The 22389-nt window shown below is 38.9% G+C and overlaps 1 protein-coding gene across 1 annotated transcript; it reads left to right on the top strand.

Moving 5' to 3' along the window:
- The first annotated feature begins 584 nt into the window (after positions 1–584).
- LOC120153746 lies at positions 585–22064 on the top strand. The gene is made up of 3 exons (XM_039165642.1): positions 585–1055; positions 1166–1434; positions 21987–22064. Exons 1-3 carry the CDS (start codon positions 785–787, stop codon positions 22062–22064), a joined length of 618 nt encoding a protein of 205 aa, XP_039021573.1. The 5' UTR covers positions 585–784.
- The last annotated feature ends 325 nt before the right edge of the window (positions 22065–22389 follow it).

Genomic DNA, 22389 nt, shown 5'->3' with positions numbered 1-22389 from the left:
TTAATTTTTAAATTTAAATATTAATTAAACCTTTTTCAGATTTAAAATTAGTCAATTTAATTTCTCAATATTCAATCTAATCTTAACCTACTTTTATCATAAGTAAAATAATGATAGCTTATTGGCTAAGTAAATAATCAAATAAACATTGTAAATGAAGACAATTAACAAGATCCTCAGCAAAGATATAAAATCGAGATTTTTGTTTTTACACCCTTTTGTTCTTCAAATTGTATCGAGGTCAAACGAATCTAAAACATATTAAGAAACAAAATGCTTTCTATTAGCATAAGTTTTATTCAAAATCACATACAATATCATATTAATAAAATTAAAATTGTGAAACAAATATTTTTTTTAAAATTTAAGCTTATCACTGTTAAATAATATAACTATAATCCATATTTTTTTTTATATTACACAAATTTATAATATAAAAATTAAATTTATATATTAAAATTTAAAATTTTAACACTTATTAAATATATTAATAAAAGTTCCTAGTGGAAATACTCTAGATATCGGTATTTCCGTTAACAAGGCACATTGTAGAGCAGAAAAATCATGTATTTGTATTATATTCATGTTAATCTATTGACCGCTAACGCTAAGGGTGTCATTTTCCTGTCAAAACATTCAACTTCCATTGCCGTCTCTTAATTTAAGCTCTCTAATTCTCCTCTTTCTTCCTCATAACTTTCTTGGCCTTTTTTTCTCTGTACATAATCTCTGGTTGTGTTTCTTTTCTAACCCGCCAAGCAAAGAGTTGAAGAAGAAATAAGAGATGCGGGTTTTAAAGGAAGAGAAATCAAGAAGAATACTGAGAGGTGTTAAAACCGTGTTTTTCTTGTTAACAATGGCGTTTTCTTTTCTCGTGTTTTCCGCTCCAGTTTTTCTTGTTATTGCCGATACTCTTTTGCCTTCTGCTCTGTTTTCTGCTTCCCTCTCTCCTTTATCATTCGAAACCCTCTCATCGTATTTCGATAACTATAACTTTCGATACTCTCTCATAGATATCCCCCTCATTTCTGTCATCAGATCAGCTATTATAATCTGTAAGTACATGATAAAAACAGAGCAAATACTATGATGTTTCACTCGTTTTTTTCCAGGCAAGATTTCTGTAAGTTACGTTTTATTGATTGTTTTTTTTTCCTTTTTGCAGGCGTTTACAGTTTTTGTGATGGGCCGAGGCTTTCAAGGGGACCTTACTTTGGAATCACAACGATTTGTTCAGTTTCGTCTCTGATTTTTGTTTCACTGAAAGCTTCATTTGTGTTCAGTTCGAGTACAGGGAAAGCGCATGTTCCGGCCATGGAAATTGCTCTTTTCATTTGTTCAATGGCGATGGCGATTGGGCATATAATCGTGGCATATAGAACAAGTTGCAGAGAAAGAAGGAAACTCCTGGTCTACAAGATTGACATTGAAGCTGTAAGTTTCTCTCTCATTCAACAACATTAAAGAGTTTCAGATTAAATTAATCTCATTAATTATAAGATAATTAGTCTACCAACTTGTACCAAAACAGTAGAAAGTTTGAATTTTGCTTTCAGAAAGTCAAACTTATATATATATATATATTTGATGAATCATTTCACATGGCAATGCCATTGGCAAACGTGCCCACTTCTTCCTATGTTTACTTACGAGAAATTGGTTGTGTTTGAATCCCTTCACATGGTTTCCCCCCCTGAATTTTGAAAGCATAAGCTATTTTATTCTCAATTGACATGCAATGAAAGTAGATTATTTGGGGGTAAAGCAAATCAGGAACTTTCTTATTTTCCCCCAAAATTAAACGATAGAGTTCCAATTGTTCAACCTCCTCCAGAGGTATTCGAGGCAGGTACGACAGAATGGAAGTCCGCACTAGTTGGGCAGTTTCTTGGGTCAACCCCCAATTTCCTCTCTCTGCAACGAGTTATTGATAATCTCTGGAATCAGGCTTCGAAGGGGTTTTCTGTTCAGGTCAGTCTTGATGGGAACAATTTATATATATTTTCTTTCAACTCTGATTCTGCTAGGGATTGGGTCCTTGAAAACGAACCATGGCATATTCTTAATAAGCCATCAATCCTCATAAAATGAGAGCCTAATCTACAAAGGCTTAACTTTGATTTATCTTGTCTTCCTCTTTGGATTCATCTGTTCAATGTTCCACTCGAATTATTTAATAGGGAAGGTCTTAGTTATATTGCTAGTGCTCTTGGAGTCCCCATTTCCATGGACTCTGTTACTGCTTCAAAAACTAGATTAGAATTTGCTAAGGTTTGTATTGAAGTAGGTGCTAAGGAGGTAATTCCAAAAATTATTGAAGTGGTTATGGCTAATGGTCAAACCACTAACATCTTTGTCGAAGTTCCATGGTATCCTTATTGCTGTAGAAGGTGTGATTCTTTTGGTCATACTGATAAAAACTGCTCTATTAACTCCTCTACTGCTCCTTCCTCTAATAAAGTTTGGAGGAAGAAATCTGTCATGATTGCTAACCAAGGGACTAACTCTTCTGAAGGAACAGAATCCTTACAGGAACCAGAGTCAGACCCTTCTCCTCCTAAGGAAAAGTCTGAACTTACTCGGAATTCCAATCCTTCTCCAAAGGTTTCAGATTCTGAGTTACCAATCAAATTCCTTCTCCAGTACAAATTGTTTCATCTTCTAAGAGTGACCCAAATAACTTTTCTGGTGAAGAATCTTATGTCATTCCTTATCTCTCCTAATCTAGTGGAATCTATTAGAGGGGTAACTACAACTCTTGACATCTCTTCCAATGCTAAGTGAAGACACTAAATTTCATCAGATTTAAATAATGTTATTTCATATAATAATTTCTAACCACATTACATAATATACACACTTAAATTCTTTTTTTTTTTACACAGGCCCTTTACAAATAAAATGATAACAAACGGCCCAAATACAAGTGACCCAGATCCAACGCCTCAGCAGCCCAAGGCACGTGACCAATAGGCTAGGGTTTCCAGAAACCCTAGCGCCGTTCTCCCCTTCAACTCCCCATGGCTGCACGTTTCTTCTCTCCAACGGATCCGAGTTCTCCGGCGCAAGACTCTCGGCCACCAAACGAACGCCAATGAACGTGTTTTCACAAAAACAACCAAGTCAGAATCGTGGATTATCACCACAAACAAATCGAGTTTTACTCAGATTAAAACTCTAAAAATAGCCTAGGATTATCACTATAAAGTCATGTAATTAGAAGCTTTTAAAAGAAAAAAAAAGGAGACACACAAAAATACTGGAAATCACAAGAGCACACACAGGAAATTACTCAGCAAAAAAAACGAGCCTTGTAAACGTTTCAAGAAGAAATAAAAAGGTGAAAGTTTATACCTTTCTTACTTCTTTCCCTTGCATGCGTTATGTCCTTGTCGTTTTTCTCAAAAAAAAAACAGAAGATTTGGGGCCGATGAACACACGGGAACCGTGATATTCTCTCTTAGATCTACGGTTCCCCGAGGCTTGGTTGGAAAAAATACTTTGGTTTTTAAAACGTGCGGGCGAAGAGCTTTCAAAAAACCAGTTTTTTTTAGTTGGTTGCCGCCGATGACCGGCGGCCGTCGCCGATCAACGGCGGTGGCAAGGCGGCGAGAGGAGGCCAGGGCGGCCGATTTCTGGAATACATAGCCTTGTTCTTCGTTTTGAAGAACAAGGCAGAGGAAACGAAAGAGAGAAAGAAGTTCTCTCGTTTGGTGAAGAGAGAAATGAGCGAGATTAAATTTTTTTTAACTTTTATAGCGGCTCTTGACCCGCGCCTGGACCCGACCCGGTTTTGATGGACCCGCGTGTTTTTGCAAGAAGCGAGAGATTTGCGTTTTGGTTCTCCAGTTTCAAAAACCTTTAATTTGGTCCTCTGAATCGATTATTGAACCCGAAATCCTTGTAAATTGACCCTTGAGTTTATTTCGTTTTCAATTTAGTCCTACTATTATTATATACTATATTTTCATTATTATATTTTCCTTTATTTATATATATATATATTTTATGTATATTTTTTATTTTATTTTATTATACATATATATATACACATAATCATCGTTATTTTATTATTTTAAGTATTATTGATAGCGTATATAAACATATTTTTTTTTTTTTATTATCTGTATATTTATTTCTATTCATTTGTTTTATTTAATAATATATTTGATATTTATATATTTTTCGTGTTTTTTTACATCATTATCGTTTTCATTTTATTCTACTTTATATTTTTTATTTTATTTTCATTATTCCTTTTTTTATATGTACATATTTGATTATAGTTATTTATTTATTTTAGTTTGTAGTTTATTTATTATTACTATTATATATATCTTTTTATTTTTCCCATTGTTTATATCTTTATTATTATTACCATCATATATATTATTTTTATATTCTATATTTTCCTCATCTTATTTGTTTTCCATTTTACCTTAGGTGTTTTATTTGCATTCTTTATCTAATATATGTCTTGATCTTTTAAGGGTACAATTTAAGCAATCTAAGGTAAGTAATTTGGATCGTCATTTTACATTTTAATTTAAATTTACAACTTTCTTAATTAAAGACAACTGGAAATTACGTAGTACCGAAAGGGCAGTTCAAGGGTGCTAATCCTTCCTTAGCTGTAACCGACTCCCGAATCCGACATATCCTTGGTAAGACGCAGATCAGGTAAGATATAAGGTATCCGATTAACCTATTTATTTTTAACTAAATAATCGGTGGCGACTCCAATCCATTTTTCAAGTCGAAGCCCAATTCCGGGGCTCAACCGAAAGACGGTTGCGACAGCTTGGCGACTCCGCTGGGGACACAGGTAAGTGAGTCAGGCTAAGGTAATTTCCAGTTGTCTTTTCAACGAAAAGGGTAAGTTTAAATTTTAAGGTAACATTTCGATCCTTATTGCTTACTTTTGATTATATTTTTTCGCGTAAATAGTTGTACTAATCGTTTTCTCAATGATTTCAACCCTTAAAGTATTTTTTCATCTAAGGCTCTAAACCCGAGCTCCAAACCCGTTTTAAGTGGGGGTGAAAGCGACGCATTCGTGTGAATTTATTCACCGCATATGCCTAGCAAGTAGCCTTCGGGATTCATATACCTTATGTCTTCGTGTGAATTTATTCTCCGCATAGACATAAGGGAATGTGTCCCCTCGAGTTTAACTTAGTCCACACAAGCCTGTGATGGGTTTAGGACTAAGGGTCTGGTAAGCCCAAGGGGGCACCAGCAAGGAGAACTCGGGTACCGTTTTTAGAACCTAAACCAGGAGACTTCGAAGAAATAGAGCCTACCCCAAAACCACATTCCAAAACCTAGGACAATTCTTTCCTAACCATTTGTTTTTCCTTATGTTTTTATTACCATTTATTTCTTGTTATTTTTATTTATTTCCATTTATTTTTATTTTACTAACCGTTTGCCTTTGTGTTTGTTTTTAGCATTTGCATCATAACAAAAGGCCATTGATCCCTAAAAAGACGTTCATTACGTACAAAATAATCTGAATTAATGGATAAAGGTGTTGTAATACAAGAGATTAAAAACCCTGAGGTACGACTATGGTCCGAGAAGACTCAGAAGGAAAAGGGAGACAGTCTTCAAGACAGCTATGTGTCAGATCTGGTTAGCTACGCCTCAATCAGCCTAAAGCAGAATGCATACAAGAGCTCCGGGACATCTGGGACAGTTGGAAGAATGAGGTGAAACAGAAGTTCAGCCAACGGTACGGTGATGTTGCACTTCTGCTTCATGTTAAGATTGATGAGCCCTTAATTAGAGCCATGGTTCAATTTTGGAACCCGGGATACAGTTGCTTCACCTTTAACCGGGAAGACATGGTGCCCACCATAGAAGAATACACTACATTGCTGCATTGTGAAAACATCAAACTCGAGCGGGCCTACCTTAAGCACATTAAAAGTCAACCTTTCAAAAATGCATTAGCTAAGGTTGCCGGAGTTGATGAAAAATGGGTAACTGACCGAGCTCGATGTAAGGGTAGTGGAGAAGGAATCGCTTGGCTTCATATCAAACAACTAATGAAGCACCATCCCGATGAGTGGAAGACAATAGACCTGTTTGCATTAGGTCTGTATGGTCTAATTTTATTCCCAAAGACCTTGGGATACATCGATGCCACCGTAGTGGAGCTATTCGAACAACTCTCGAGAAGAGTCAATCCAGCACCTGCCATCTTGGCTGAGACCTTTCGATCTCTCAATCATTGCCGAAGAACTGGCGGAGGAAGATTCACCGGGTGCATTCAGCTCCTTCAAGTCTGGATTCACAACCACTTCTGGAAGACTGACGGGGTTGCCTACCGCCGTTTCAGCACCACCTATTCACCTCTAGGTGAATTTATTACCTTAAAATGGCATGAAGGCGCTTCGAAAGAAAAATGGATGAAGGTCTTTACGCATCTTCAAGACCGAGATATTGTCTGGAGAGCCCCTTGGTTATTCCTTAGTGATGTTCTTTTTCGATGTGGTGACTCCGACACTGTGACCTTACTTGGACTTTGGGGAGCAGTCGGGTATGCTCCGCTATTAGCACTTAGACAATATGGAGCACGTCAGTTTGTCCCAGCAACGTGTGGGTTGGCTAGGTCAGAGTTTGAGTATCACGGCGATAGCTATAAGAAGATGATCAAAGAAGCAGCCGATTCTTGGAGAAAAGTATTCCGGATGGATGTTGTAGCTGCCAGAAGCATGCTCACTCCGGATTATGTGGAGTGGCGAAGATTGAGAAAGAATGACAATATCCCTGTGCCAGACTGTGAGGACACCCGTACCTTTGAAGAACATCTCAGGCATGTCCCTTCTGAGCTTGAGATAGCCAAGACCGAGTTTGAAGCTGTGAATAACGAGCTGAAGCAAAGGATAAAGGAACTTGAAGCTGAACGTTATCAGTGGAAGCTTGATGCTGACTCTCAGAAAGATCGGGCAGAAAAATTGGAAAAAGAACAAAAAAGAGTCCGTTTTGAGCTCGAAGACTTGAGAAAGGGGTATCAAGATAAGGTCAAGGATAACTCCAAGTTGAAGGTAACCTCTGAATACTGGAAAGACGAAGCTCATAGCCTGAAAAGGAAGTTTGAGGGGCCTGATGAGAAAGCTTGGAAAGAACAAATGAAGACTGCCCAAAGACGCTTGGCAGATAGTCAATATCAGAACCAGCGCTTGAGAGTTCGGATAGCTGACTTAGAAAAAAGACATGAGAAAGATGACAAGACAATAGCTGAGTTAGAAGCTATTATAGATGGGTTCAAGAGGCAAGCAAACGAGCTTCAGATAGTGCCTTTCGACGGAGGATTACAATGGTGTTTCCGTTGGGAACAAGCACAGCGAAGGGTGAGGGCCCGAGACGCAACCATCCGAGATTTCCTGGATCAAGTGCAAAAAGCAGCCCGTCATCTTCACGGCCTAGCAAGGGAAGCTGGTGTGGTTCGACAAGGCATCCTACCAGTGACAGAGGAAGGCAGAAGACTTGTCAACCTACTGGAAGCTGTTCGGGGTCCAGAGGACTTAGTCCGAATGTACCTTTAATCTGTTTTTATGTCTCTTAAAAGATAAGACATTTTTGTCTGAACAAGGGTTATTTATAATAATGAACACTTTTCTAGATCAATGCCTCCAATTGCATACATCATGCATTGCATTTCTTGCATTTTATATTTTATGTCTGTTTATTTTATGTTTTTCCATGTTTTTACATTCGTATTAACTAACAGAACATGTCTCAGACACCGAGCTTACCACCACAAGCATCAGATACACATCACCCGCACAATACTCGAGCAAAAAAGAGACAAATGGAAGCCAGAATGGAGAAAATCGAAGAGCACATGGCAAGACTTCAAAAGGAACTAGAAGATAAGATGGCTCAGAACAGTGAAAGTACTCTTGAGTCCATCAAGAAAAATCAGGAGTCCTTGGTCGACCAAATCGTAGCCAAGTTGTCAGGTCTACAGCAAGCTAGTGCATCAGGGGGCATCTCTTCCGAGGGGGTGGCCATACCACCAACCCCGCAAGTGGTTCTCTCACCCGGAATATTACCCGGGGACGCATCTGCTACTAAAGGGAAAGCAGCACTACCCAGGGACTCATTCGCTACCAAAGCGAAAGTTGCACCTGCTGTGAAGATACAAACTTCTACAATCATCCCTGATGATCATCCGGATGATTATAATGTCCCAGACTTTGACGAGGAAGATAAAGCCAAAAAGATGGAAGAAAAGATAAAAATATTAGAAGATCAAATAAAGATGGTCCAGGGAGACCATGATTATTATGGAGTGGACGCAATAGAGCTGAGCCTAGTTCCAGACTTGGTGCTTCCACCAAAGTTTAAAGTTCCTGAGTTTGAGAAGTTCGACGGGAACAGTTGCCCTTCAGCCCATATTACTATGTTCTGTCGAAAGATGACAGGATATGGCGGGAATGACCAACTCCTGATCCATTGTTTTCAAGAGAGCCTGTCCGGTTCAGCTATTCGGTGGTACAACCAGCTTAGCCGGACTCATATCAAGACGTGGAAAGACTTAGCCAAGTCTTTCTTGGAGCAGTATAAGCATATCAACGATATGAGACCAGACCGGGTCATGTTACAAAGCCTAGAGAAGAAACACAATGAGAGTTTCCGACAGTACGCACAGAGATGGAGGGATTTATCTGTGCAAGTTCATCCACCCTTGGATGAAAAGGAAACTAGAAAGCTGTTTGTACAGACCCTGAGGGCACCTTACTTCAGGCATTTGGTAGCAATCACGTCGGGGAATTTTTCGGATTTAGTCATGGCCGGCGAAATGATCGAGTTGGCCATTAAACAAGGAAAGATTGAGGGAGGAGACTCCAGTAAAAAACCTCCCATGAAAAACAAGGAGCGAGAGATCAACAATGTGAACACCTACAACGTCAACAAGGGGGTTACGATCTCAAGCTCAAATTCCACAGCAGCTGTACCATCCGGTACTTCTAGACAGAACCAGAGAGAACCAAGAAGAGAAAGGGAAAGGGAACAGTTTGACCCCATTCCCATGACGTATAAAGAATTATACCAACAGCTCTTCGACACTCATGCAGTGTAGCCTTATCCTATGAATCCAATAAATCCCCCTTACCCAAAATGGTATGACGAGAGTGCTCACTGTGAATACCATGGCGGTGTGCAGGGGCATTCGATTGAAAGTTGTCTCGCATTCAAAAGACTTGTGCAACGAATGCGAAACAAAAATTGGATCACTTTCAACTCCGGAGCACCAAACGTCGCCCAGAATCCCTTGCCCAATCATCAGGAGACAGGAATCAATGTCGTTACTACTGAAGGGGGAAGGAGAATTAAATCAAGGGTTTCAGAAATTAAATCTCCTTTGGCTTGGGTATGGAGCCAAATGGTAAAGGCAGGATTTCTTGCACCATATTCAGATACGATAGAAAATGAAGATGGTAACCATTGTTGTTACCACAACAAAGAAGGGCATAAAGTGCAAGATTGCCCAGAGTTCAGATTGTTAGTCCAGCTCATGATGGATCGAAAGGAGTTGGAATTTTACGAAGAAATTCAAGATTCTTGGGAAGCAGATGTTTGTGCCACCGGAGAATCATCAGATAGAAAATTTGGTAGGGGTAGTCCTTTGATAATTACCCCTAAGGCAAGCATGACAGTGACAACACCAGCCAAGGTGGTAATCTCCGCACCGCGGCCTTTTCAATATAAGGACAATCGGCAAGTGCCATGGAAGTACGAGTGTCAGGTGAGCACTTCCGGAGGAGGTAATAGTAAAGTGGGGCAAAGACCACTGGAGCCATTCAAAGAAGATGTGCTAGTCGTCAATGAACCTATAAAGGAGGAAGAAGCTAAAGAGTTCCTCAAGATCTTGAAGCACAGCGAGTACAACATTGTAGAACAGCTCCACAACTTACCTACACGTACTTCAATGCTAGCACTATTTTTAAGCTCGGAAGCACACCGAGAAGCGTTGTTGAATGTCCTTAATCAAACGTTCGTGCCACAAGACATACCAGTCAGCAAGATGGATCGACTGGTGAACAATATTCAAGCTGATAATCTCATCTCGTTTTCAGATGATGAGATTCCATCCGGAGGAAGAGGCCGAACAAAGGCGTTACATATTACTACCTACTGTAAGGGGCACGCTTTACCAAGTGTCTTAATCGATAATGGTTCAGCCCTGAACGTGATGCCTTCGATTACATTGAAGAGGCTACCAATAGATACCTCTCATATGAGGGCTTGTCAGAATGTGGTCCGAGCATTTGATGGGACCAAAAGAGAGGTAATCGGAAAGATTGAGGTACCATTGACCATCGGATCATCCACCTATGATGTTGAGTTCCTTGTGATGGATATCATGCCGTCCTATAGCTGTCTCTTGGGAAGGCCGTGGATTCATCAAGCAGGTGCAGTACCCTCCACGTTGCACCAGAAAGTTAAATTTGTCATTGATGGGGCCTTAGTAATTGTCAACGCTGAGGAAGATATCGTGGCAAGCGTGACCACAGAGGCTCCATACATCGAAGTAGGCGAGGAAGCGGTAGAATGTTCGTTCCGTTCCCTGGAATTTGTGAATGCCACATTCGTGGTAGAAGGAAAAAGAATCCCAAGACCTCGACTCTCCAAATGCACAAGGATGGAGATCAAGCAAACCCTAGGCCGAGGCGCAAGAACCTGGAGAGGTTTTGGAAAATATTTGCAAGGAATGATCAACCCTGTCCGTCCTATCCCAAAATTAGACCAATTTGGGCTCGGTTTTCAGCCCGGTTATCATGAAAAGAGAAAGGAGATCCAAAAGAACCGGGAGAGAAGATTGGCCAGATTGACTGGGAACGAATTTCAAAGGAAGCCCATGACATTCCCGCCGCTTTTCAGAACATTCAAGTCAGGTGGTTATGTGTTTGAGACCACCACATCCGAGTTAGAAACGGCTCTGGAAGATCTGAACGTTAATGCCGTGACCACAGAAGATGTTGACAACGGAGATAGATCCGGGATATGCCTTCTGCCACATGGGTTCGTGCCTAGCAGTTGGTCGGTGGAAGAACTACCTGTGGTTTACAAGAATCTTTCAGAGTAATATTCGAACTATCCCTATTTGCCTATACCCGGGGCAATAGGTGATCTTTTGTAAGGGTGAATAAATATTTTGTTTAAGTTTAATAAAAGATGCATTTTTCTTTTCCATGGCAAACAAACTTTTCTTTTATTTTTGAATTCATTCTCTATCTCCTTCATTCCAGTACTTCATTTCCAGTTACTCTCAAAGTTAGTTCTTGACCGTTCCGTGTGGGATATTATCCTCTCACACATGCACATTTTCCTCCTTTCAGGTTCCCAGATAACGATAATGGGGGCACTAATGATCCTGATCCGAAGTTGGATTTTGAATCAACCATTTGTCTTGGGGAATTTGAAGAATGCGATAATGAAGAAGAATACAACTTGCCTACCGAATTGTTGAGAATGATAGAAAAAGAAGAAAAGCAAATACTGCCACATGAGGAGGCGATCGAAATATTAAATTTGGGCACTGAGGAAGATCGAAAGGAGGTAAAAATCGGCACAACTCTTTCGACTGAAGCAAGAAAAAACCTGATAGCCTTACTTCAGGAGTACGAAGATGTGTTTGCTTGGTCGTATCAAGACATACCGGGACTAGACACAGATATGGTAGTTCACAAACTGCCAATCAAACCAGAATTCAAACCTGTGCAGCAAAAATTGAGAAGAATGCGACCAGAAATGCTCCTTAAGATCAAGGAAGAAGTCAAGAAGCAATTTGATGCCGATTTTCTCCAAGTGGCCAAATACCCTGAGTGGGTGGCCAACATAGTGCCTGTGCCGAAGAAGGACGGGAAAGTACGCATGTGTGTCGATTACCGGGACCTTAATAAGGCCAGTCCCAAGGACAACTTTCCTTTGCCACACATAGACACTCTGGTGGATAATACGGCCGGGAACGCATACTTTTCATTCATGGACGGATTTTCGGGGTACAATCAGATCAAGATGCATCCTGAAGATATGGAGAAGACCACTTTCGTCACAATGTGGGGAACTTTCTGTTACAAAGTGATGCCTTTCGGATTAAAGAATGCTGGGGCAACATATCAGAGAGCCATGGTAACCCTATTCCACGACATGATGCACAAAGAAATCGAGGTTTATGTCGACGACATGATTATCAAGGCACAGACTGAGAATGAACATGTCGAGAATTTGAGAAAGCTCTTCTAGAGATTGAGAAAATTTCAGTTACGGCTGAATCCTAGCAAGTGCACTTTCGGGGTGACATCCGGGAAGCTATTAGGCTTTGTAGTCAGTAGAAAAGGCATTGAGGTTGATCCTGATAAAGTCAAGGCTATCCAGAGACTACCTCCACCCCAAAACACAAAAGGAGGTCCGAGGTTTTTTAGGAAGATTGAATTACATAGCTCGGTTTATATCTCAGTTAACCGACAAGTGTGATCCAATCTTTCGCCTTCTTCGAAAAAATAGCCCTGGGGCATGGGATGAAAACTGTCAGATTGCATTCGAGAAGGTAAAAGAGTACTTATCTCGCACTCCTGTCCTGATGTCCCCTATCCCAGGAAAACCTCTGTTCTTGTATCTCTCCATATTCGAGAGCTCCATGGGGGTGTGTCCTGGGTCAACACGACGAGTCTGGGAAGAAGGAAAGAGCCATCTACTACTTAAGCAAGAAGTTCACCGATTGCGAGGTCCGATATCCTCCTATTGAGAAGGTTTGTTGTGCCCTGGTCTGGGCTACAAAAAGACTTCGACAATACATGTTGTATCACACCACTTGGCTGATTTCCAAGTTAGACCCTCTAAAATACATGATGGGTGTACCTGCTCTATCCGGAAGGTTAGCCCGATGGCAGATGCTTTTGTCTGAATTTGACATCGAATATGTGAGCCAAAAAGCGGTAAAAGGCAGCGCCATATCCGATTTTTTAGCAAGCAGAACTGATGAGAGCTATGAGCCGCTGGACTTTGATTTCCCAGACGAAGACTTAATGGCCATATCTTTAGAGGAAGCAAGCATTTCGGCGGACAGTTCCTGGAGAATGCACTTCGATGGGGCATCAAATGCACTAGGACATGGCATCGGGGCAATTCTAGTCTCCCCAGAGGGGAGTCACTACCCATTTACCAACAGACTGAACTTTGATTGTACCAATAACATGGCAGAATATGAAGCCTGTGTCTTGGGAATTCGGGCTGCACTAGGGCAAAATATAAAGACTTTGCGAGTGTATGGAGACTCAGCCTTAGTAATCTATCAGCTCCGAGGAAAGTGGGAAACCAAGGATATAAAGCTATTAGAGTACCGAAAACTCGTGTTGGATCTGCTCGAAGAGTTCGACGAAGTCACCTTCCACTACGTGCCTAGAGAAGAAAATCAAATGGCTGACGCTTTAGCTACCTTGGCAGCCACATTCAAGGCTGGCGGGGAGTCTGAAATGATGCCAATTAACATGCAGTCGTATGAGTACCCAGCTCATTGTTACCAAATTGAAGAAGTGAAAGACACTAAGCCTTGGTACTACGACATTCTGCAGTATATCAAGCATCGGAGTTATCCAGAAAAAACCACTGAAATCAAGAAGAGAACCCTTAGAAGGTTGGCAGCTGGATATGTCCTTGACAGAGAGGTTTTATACAAGAAAAGCCATAACCAAGTTCTGTTAAGGTGCGTCGATGCTGAAGAGGCAAAAATGATAGTGGAAGAAGTACATGATGAGGTTTGTGGAGCACATGCAAATGGGCATATGATGTCAAGACAAATAATGAGATGCGGATATTTTTGGTCCACACTGGAAAGTGATTGCATCAACTATGCTAGGAGATGTCATAAATGTCAGATTTATGGAGACAAGATAAATGTTCCACCCCATCCGCTTCATGTAATGACGTCACCATGGCCTTTCTCTGTGTGGGGCATGGACGTTATCGGGCAAATCCATCCGAAGGCTTCGAATGGTCACCGTTTCATTCTCGTAGCAATTGATTATTTCACGAAATGGGTAGAGGCTGCATCATACGCCAGTGTCACTCAATCCACTATTTGCAAGTTTCTGAAGAAAGAAATTATATGTCGGTATGGTCTACCCGAAAGGATTATCACCGATAACGCAACAAACTTGAACAACAAGATGATGAGTGCTGCTTGCGAACAGTTCAACATAAAACATCACAATTCCACTGCTTACAGACCAAAGATGAACGGAGCAGTAGAAGCAACAAACAAAAATATTAAGAAGATAGTGGAAAAAACAACTGAAACTTATAAAGACTGGCATGAGAAGTTGCTTTTTGCTTTGTTCGCTTATCGAACCTCGGTACGAACTTCGACTGGGGCAACTCCATTTTCACTAGCCTATGGAATGGAAGCAGTGCTACCCATTGAAGTCGAGATTCCGTCCCTCAGGGTCTTGTCAGAAGTCAAACTGGATGATGCAGAGTGGGCACAATCCAGATATGATCAGCTTAATCTGATAGATGAAAAAAGACTGAAAGCCATTCATCATGGTCAAATCTATCAGAAACGAATGATCCGAGCACATGACAAAAAGGTGCGCCCGAGAATATTCCGTGAAGGGGATCTAGTGCTAAAAAGAATTTGGCCAGTCCAGAAAGATTTCCGAGGAAAATGGACGCCAAATTGGGAAGGACCTTATGTCGTGAAGAAGGCTTTCTCCGGAAGAGCCCTTATCCTGGCTGAAATGGACGGACCTGAGCTGCCACATCCCATTAACTCGAACGCAGTCAAGAAATACTTCGCTTAGGATGAAAACCCGAGAGGGCGTCCTAAGTTTGAAAAAAAAAAGGAGAAGAACGTTTAGGGTGAAAACCCGAAAGGGCGCCCTAAATTGAAAAAAAGAAAAAAGAAGAGAAAATAAGGTGGGTTCAAGATGAAAACCCGAAAAGGGCGTCTTGCAACTAAGGATGGGTCCAAGTTGAAAACCCGGAAAGGGCGATTTGGATATCAACGGCGGAAACATCCCGGCACATGAATCTTCTACGAACTCAACAAATCGGAGAAATGTTGCACCCTCCCAAACGTTGTCGCATTTTCAAAGATCCTTTGGCAAAGGCTGCATTCAAAATCACCAAACGGCTTTTCAGCTCAGAAGTGCCCACGTTATCGAGATCTAAGACATTCATTTACACATCATTGTGTATTCGTCTTCTAGAATGTTTGCCATGTATTATTTGTTCTTCTCCTCCCTTATGAATAAATACCATCTTTCCTCCAATTCCTTTCGAGCATCTTGAATTAGATTTAAACCTAATGGTTTATTTATTTTTATGAAAGATAATCGCATATTACTGTACAAAGATTCATTGAAAAGTACAGGTACCCAGAAGCCGATCAAGGCTCATGCACATGCTTGAGATGGTTGAGGAGCATCTCCAAAAAAAAAAAAAAAAAAAAAAAAAACCCAGAATGGGCACGCCAGATTCAGACATTTGAAGAATTCAAGATCAGAGATCGGAACTTCAAGCTTTCAAAATCAAAAGTCAACAACGACAGGCCACCGGAAATCAAGATTTCTCTCCAGAGCCCATAATAACATATGTTGCCCATACATTTTAGGCATACCTAAGAGCATGACATCCATACCATCGCATATATGCATATCTTTGCAGGTTTTACCCAGAGCCAATTTCAACTTCACAACGAAGGATATTGGACTCCAGACAACGCAAGTTCAACTTCACGACGAAGGGACCGCTGGTTGTCAACAAACAACTTCTCAATTTCAGAGCCAATTTCAACTTCACATCGAAGGATATTGGACTCAAGACAACGCAAGTTCAACTTCACGGCGAAGGGACCGCTGGTTGTCAACAAACAATTTCCCAATTTCAGAGTCAATTTCAACTTCACAGCGAAGAATATTGGACTCCAAACAACACAAGTTCAACTTCACGACGAAGGGACCGCTGGTTGTCAATAAACAATTTCCCAATTTCAACTTCACAACGAAGGATATTGGACTCAAGACAGTACCAGTTCAACTTCACGACGAGGATGTCATTTCATGAGTGACAAACCAGTTTCAACGTTGGACCTCAACCACGGAGGATATTCAATATGGTCGAAATTCGTGTCTTTTAATCTTTGCTCTATTGTCGTTACACGACAATGAGCAAAGAGGGGCAGCTGAAGACACTAAATTTCATCAGATTTAAATAATGTTATTTCATATAATAATTTCTAACCACATTACATAATATACACACTTAAATTCTTTTTTTTACACAGGCCCTTTACAAATAAAATGATAACAAACGGCCCAAATACAAGTGACCCAGATCCAACGCCTCAGCAGCCCAAGGCACGTGACCAATAGGCTAGGGTTTCCAGAAACCCTAGCGCCGTTCTCCCCTTCAACTCCCCATGGCTGCACGTTTCTTCTCTCCAACGGATCCGAGTTCTCCGGCGCAAGACTCTCGGCCACCAAACGAACGCCAATGAACGTGTTTTCACAAAAACAACCAAGTCAGAATCGTGGATTATCACCACAAACAAACCGAGTTTTACTCATATTAAAACTCTAAAAATAGCCTAGGATTATCACTATAAAGTCATGTAATTAGAAGCTTTTAAAAGAAAAAAAAAGGAGACACACAAAAATACTGGAAATCACAAGAGCACACACAGGAAATTACTCAGCAAAAAAAACGAGCCTTGTAAACGTTTCAAGAAGAAATAAAAAGGTGAAAGTTTATACCTTTCTTACTTCTTTCCCTTGCATGCGTTATGTCCTTGTCGTTTTTCTCGAAAAAAACAGAAGATTTGGGGCCGATGAACACACGGGAACCGTAATATTCTCTCTTAGATCTACGGTTCCCCGAGGCTTGGTTGGAAAAAATACTTTGGTTTTTAAAACGTGCGGGCGAAGAGCTTTCAAAAAACCAGTTTTTTTTAGTTGGTTGCCGCCGATGACCGGCGGCCGTCGCCGATCAACGGCGGTGGCAAGGCGGCGAGAGGAGGCCAGGGCGAGATTAAAATTTTTTTAACTTTTATAGCGGCTCTTGACCCGCGCCTGGACCCGACCCGGTTTTGATGGACCCGCGTGTTTTTGCAAGAAGCGAGAGATTTGCGTTTTGGTTCTCCAGTTTCAAAAACCTTTAATTTGGTCCTCTGAATCGATTATTGAACCCGAAATCCTTGTAAATTGACCCTTGAGTTTATTTCGTTTTCAATTTAGTCCCTACTATTATTATATACTATATTTTCATTATTATTATATTTTTCCTTTATTTATATATATATATATATATATATATATATATATAATATATATATATATATATTATGTATATTTTTATTTTATTTTATTATACATATATATATATACACGTAATCATCGTTATTTTTATTATTTTAAGTATTATTGATAGCGTATATAAACATATATTTTTTTCCTTTTATTATTATCTGTATATTTATTTCTATTCATTTGTTTTATTTAATAATATATTTGATATTTATATATTTTTCGTGTTTTTTACATCATTATCGTTTTCATTTTATTCTACTTTATATTTTTTATTTTATTTTCATTATTCCTTTTTTTTATATGTACATATTTGATTATAGTTATTTATTTATTTTAGTTTTGTAGTTTTTATTTATTTATTACTATTATATATATCTTTTTATTTTTCCCATTGTTTATATCTTTATTATTATTACCATCATATATATTATTTTTATATTCTATATTTTCCTCATCTTATTTGTTTTCCATTTTACTTTAGGTGTTTTATTTGCATTCCTTATCTAATATATGTCTTGATCTTTTAAGGGTACAATTTAAGCAATCTAAGGTAAGTAATTTGGATCGTCATTTTACATTTTAATTTAAATTTACAACTTTCTTAATTAAAGACAACTGGAAATTACGTAGTACCGAAAGGGCAGTTCAAGGGTGCTAATCCTTCCTTAGCTGTAACCGACTCCCGAATCCGACATATCCTTGGTAAGACGCAGATCAGGTAAGATATAAGGTATCCGATTAACCTATTTATTTTTAACTAAATAATCGGTGGCGACTCCAATCCATTTTTCAAGTCGAAGCCCAATTCCGGGGCTCAACCGAAAGACGGTTGCGACACTAAGGATAATGAAACTGTTCCTATCCTTAAAAGAGGTAGAGGTAGGCCTCTTAAAGCTAAATCTAAGGTTGTTTTAAAAGGATCAGCTAATAGATTTGAAATCCTAAGCACTGTTGATGAGAACCCTTCTTCTGTTGAGATTCAAGTTAGGAAACCAAGACCTGCTGCCTCAGGGGTTGCTAATCTGATTAAAGAGCTTAAATTAAAAAAGAAAGAGGACACTGCTAAAGTTCAAAGTTCTGTAAATAGTGAACAAGGGGGTGACCCCATTTATCCTTCTCAATGATAATGTGTTTTTGGAACATAAGAGGATTAAATAATCCTCAAAAAAAGATTAATGTCCTTAATAGAGCCAAGCTTTTCAATGTTGATATTCTTTGTTTGTTGGAGACTCGTGTCAAGATTGAAAATTCTGTTAATATCTTTCACTCTAGATTTGGGGATTGGGGTATGATTATCAACTATGACTCATCTACTAATGGTAGGATCTGGTTCCTCTGGAAGACAGGAATTTATATTTCCTTCTGTCATTCTACTTCTCAAAGCATCACTGTTAAATGCAATTTCAATAATGAACAGTTTATCACCACTGCTGTTTATAGGAACAAAGATGGCCTTTCTAGGAGATTTCTTTGGCAGCACCTAAGATATCTTAATATCTCTTTTGGCTCTCTACCTTGGGTTCTAGGGGGAGATTTTAACACTTATCTTAACCCTAAGGAAAGTTCTGATTTTGATCTTTTAGGGCCTTATTACTCCTCTGATATGAAAGATTTCCATGATGTTTTATATGATCTTCAACTTTGTGATCATCCTTACTTGGGTCATTCTTTTACTTGGAGTAATAAGAAAAAAGAGATTTATCTTGCAAGAAAACTTTACAGAGTGCTTATTAATCCTCTTTGGTCATCTTCCTTCTAAAAATCTTTTGTTGAATTCATTGCTCCTGGACCTTCTGATCACTGTATGGCTCTTATCTGGTTAAGTAAAGATATCCAAGCAAATCATCCCAAGCCTTTTAAAATTTTCAACTTCTGGGCTAAACATCAAAATTTCCTTACTGAAGTTCAAAACTCTTGGCAGCAACCTACCCAAGGAAACCCTATGCAGAGACTGTTTCACGAATTAAAACGCCTGAAACCTTGTTTACAGTCTTTAAACAGAGACTTCTATAGTGATATCTCTGCTGGAGTTAAACTCAAGAAAGCTTAGCTTGATAATATTCAAATCTCAACTCTTAGTGGCATTAGTCCTATTGAAAAAGAATTGAATGTTCAAAATGAGATGTTTTCCCTTGAAGAAGCTGAAAATTTGTTTCTTAAATAGAAAGCTAAAGTCAAATGGATCAAAGAGGGAGATAGATGCACCAAATTCTTTCATTCCGTCATTGCAAACAAACATAAAAGAGACACTATCAGAGTTCTCATTAATGCACAAGGACAAAGATTGGAATCTTTTGATGGTATGGCTACTGAAATCTTAAATTACTTTAAAGCTCAACGTGGAACTGTTGATCTTGGTGTTAAAAAAATTGACCCCTCCTTCTTGAAAAATCTGCTTCATGTCAATCTGTCCTCTGAAGCTGTTTCTTACTTAACCAAAATCATCACTTCTGAAGAGATAAGAGAAGCAATCTTCAACCAAGGAAATGACAAATCTCCTGGCCCTGATGGGTTCACCCCTATTTTCTTTAAGAGAACTTGGAATGTTGTTAGAGATGATGTTATAAATGTTATCAAATTTTTCTTCAAGGAAACATACTTACTGCCTACCCAACTCAACTATTATTTCCTTGATTCCAAAGATTCCTAATCCTAACAAAGTCAAGGATTTCAGGCTAATTTCCTGTTGCTCTGTTGTTTACAAAATTATCTCTAAAATCCTTGTCAAAAGAATGACTATGCTACTGCCTGACATAATTTCACTTAACCAGACTGCTTTTTTCAGAGGAAGAACTATAATTGACAACACTCTTCTAGCTCAAGAACTTGTAAAAGGCTATGGGAGGAAGAATATCTTTCCAAGGTGTGCTCTAAAAATTGACCTTCAAAAAGCCTTTGATTCTCTTCATTGGGACTTTATTTCAGCTGTTCTAATTGCTATTGGACTGCCAAACAACTTCATAAACTGGATTGAAGCATGCTTCAAGGAAGCTAGATATTCAATCTCCTTAAATGGTAGCTTGATAGGATTCTTCAAAGGTCATAGGGGAATTAGGCAAGGAGACCCTTTATCTCCTATTTTATTTGTTCTTGCCATGAATATCCTCTAAAAGATCCTAAACATTGCTGTTGTTAGGGGATTATTTGGATATCACCCAAAATGCAAAAAAATGGACTCACTCATTTATCTTTTGCTGACGATCTCTTAATTTTTTACAAAGGAAACATTGATTCTGTTGTTGGTATCCTTACTGTTCTTAATCACTTTTATAGCTTGCCTGGTCTTAAGCTTAATGTTAATAAGACTGAATTGTTTGTTGTTGGTATTTCGCATAGAAATCTTGAAGCTATTAAATCAATCTCTGGGTTTAAACAAGGATTTCTGCCTGTAAGGTATTTAGGGGTACCCTTAGTCACTCGAAAACTGAACATTCAAGACTGTCAGCCTCTTATTGACAGTATTAAATCTAAACTACTTCTTTGGTCTGGAAAATTGCTCAGTTATGCTGGAAAATTTGAATTGATCAAATCTGTTCTTTTTAATATTTCAAACTATTGGTGCAGACAATTCATGCTTCCTCAGTCGGTTATTAATAGAATTGACCATCTTTGCACACGTTTTCTTTGGAGGGGACCCGATTAAGCGGTTGCTGGAGCCAGAATCAGTTGGAAAAATATTTGCTGCCCAAAATCAGAAGGTGATCTCGGTTTTAAAAGTATCAAAATATGGAACAAGGCTTGCATGATTCAGTTAATTCAGAACATTCTTGCTGGAGAAGGTTCACTTTGGGTTGCTTGGATTAAGTTATATGTGATCAAGAACAAAGATTTTATTGACTTCAGTGAAAGTCCTACTCACAGCTGGGGCATCAAAAAACTGTTAAAGCTAAGGACAGAAGCTATTCCCATTCTCAATGCAGGTGCATTTAAGACTAAGGAAATATGGGAAGAAATTAAAGAAAAGAAGATCAAGGTACCATGGCACAAAGTGGTTTGGTTTTGTCTCCATATTCCAAAAACAAGTATGATAAATTGGATGCTATTCATGATAGACTTCCAACTCGTGCCCGACTATCTCGGATGGGAATTCAAACTGATGAGTTATGTGTCTTCTGCAAAGAGGAAATTGAAACTAGAAACCATTTGTTTGTTGACTGCCACTTTGCTAAATCTCTCTGGAACTCCATATTGCAGCTCACTCATTTACGTAAACCCCACATGTCCTGGGAAACAAGGCTTGATTGGTCTTGTAGAGAATGGAAAGGTAAATCCCTCATCTCCACTGTTTTGAAGATTGCATTGAATGCTTACATTTATTTCATTTGGAAAGAAAGAAATAGAAGAATCTTCCAAAATAGAAATAGAGAAGTGGAGCAGCTTTTGAAGAACATCAAGGAGCAAGTTAGAATCCAGCTAATGGACAAGAAAATCAATAGACTTGATGATGTTAATTTTATTCTATGTAATTATTGGAGTATTGACTAATTTTTGTTGTAATTAACTGGTTTACTCCCTCTTGGGAAGTTTCTTGTTTCCTGTAATGTTGCTTTGGATAATAAAACTCAATTCAATTTATCCAATAAAAGAAAGTAGATACATTTTTAAAGGGAAGAACGTTCGATAACAGACGTTAAACGTGCAACTGAATTGAAATTTGTTTCACAGATTTCAGCTTGCAAGAATGGCTTTCCAATGTATCAGAAGCTTCTCCAAGAAGAAAGAGGGAAACTTTATCTGATCTAAGACCAAAATAGTTTTTGGTCCATAAAATTAATTATTCTAGCTGAATATTGTACACTGCTGTGCTGAAATTGAAGCAATGCCGCGACAGTGTGCTTGGATACAGAAGCAACTATAATAGTGAAAGGTACGAATACACTTATAAATTCATTTGTTGTATCAAAAAATATATAGATAATATATAATTTTTATGTGGGTAATGTTATGGGAAAGCTTTAAAACCATGGATGAACATTTTAAATTAGTCAAAACCAGAAAACAACTTAGCTTAATTTATACAAATATTTCATCTGTTAAATTGCAGTTTTTGTTTGTTTCCTTTTTGCAG

The sequence above is a fragment of the Hibiscus syriacus genome, unplaced genomic scaffold, assembly GCF_006381635.1.
Source record: "Hibiscus syriacus cultivar Baekdansim isolate YM2019G1 unplaced genomic scaffold, ASM638163v2 tig00111105_pilon, whole genome shotgun sequence".
Lineage (NCBI taxonomy): Eukaryota > Viridiplantae > Streptophyta > Magnoliopsida > Malvales > Malvaceae > Hibiscus > Hibiscus syriacus.
The sequence above is the reverse complement of the archived record's forward strand: the minus strand, read 5'-3'. Positions and strand labels throughout refer to the sequence as shown.

Coding starts and splice junctions, on each gene's coding strand:
- LOC120153746 (XM_039165642.1), top strand. CDS start 785: ATGCGGGTTTTAAAGGAAGAGAAATCAAGAAGAATACTGAGAGGTGTT. Junction 1,056..1,165: donor CAGATCAGCTATTATAATCT/GTAAGTACATGA, acceptor TCCTTTTTGCAG/GCGTTTACAGTTTTTGTGAT. Junction 1,435..21,986: donor ACAAGATTGACATTGAAGCT/GTAAGTTTCTCT, acceptor TTTGTTTCACAG/ATTTCAGCTTGCAAGAATGG.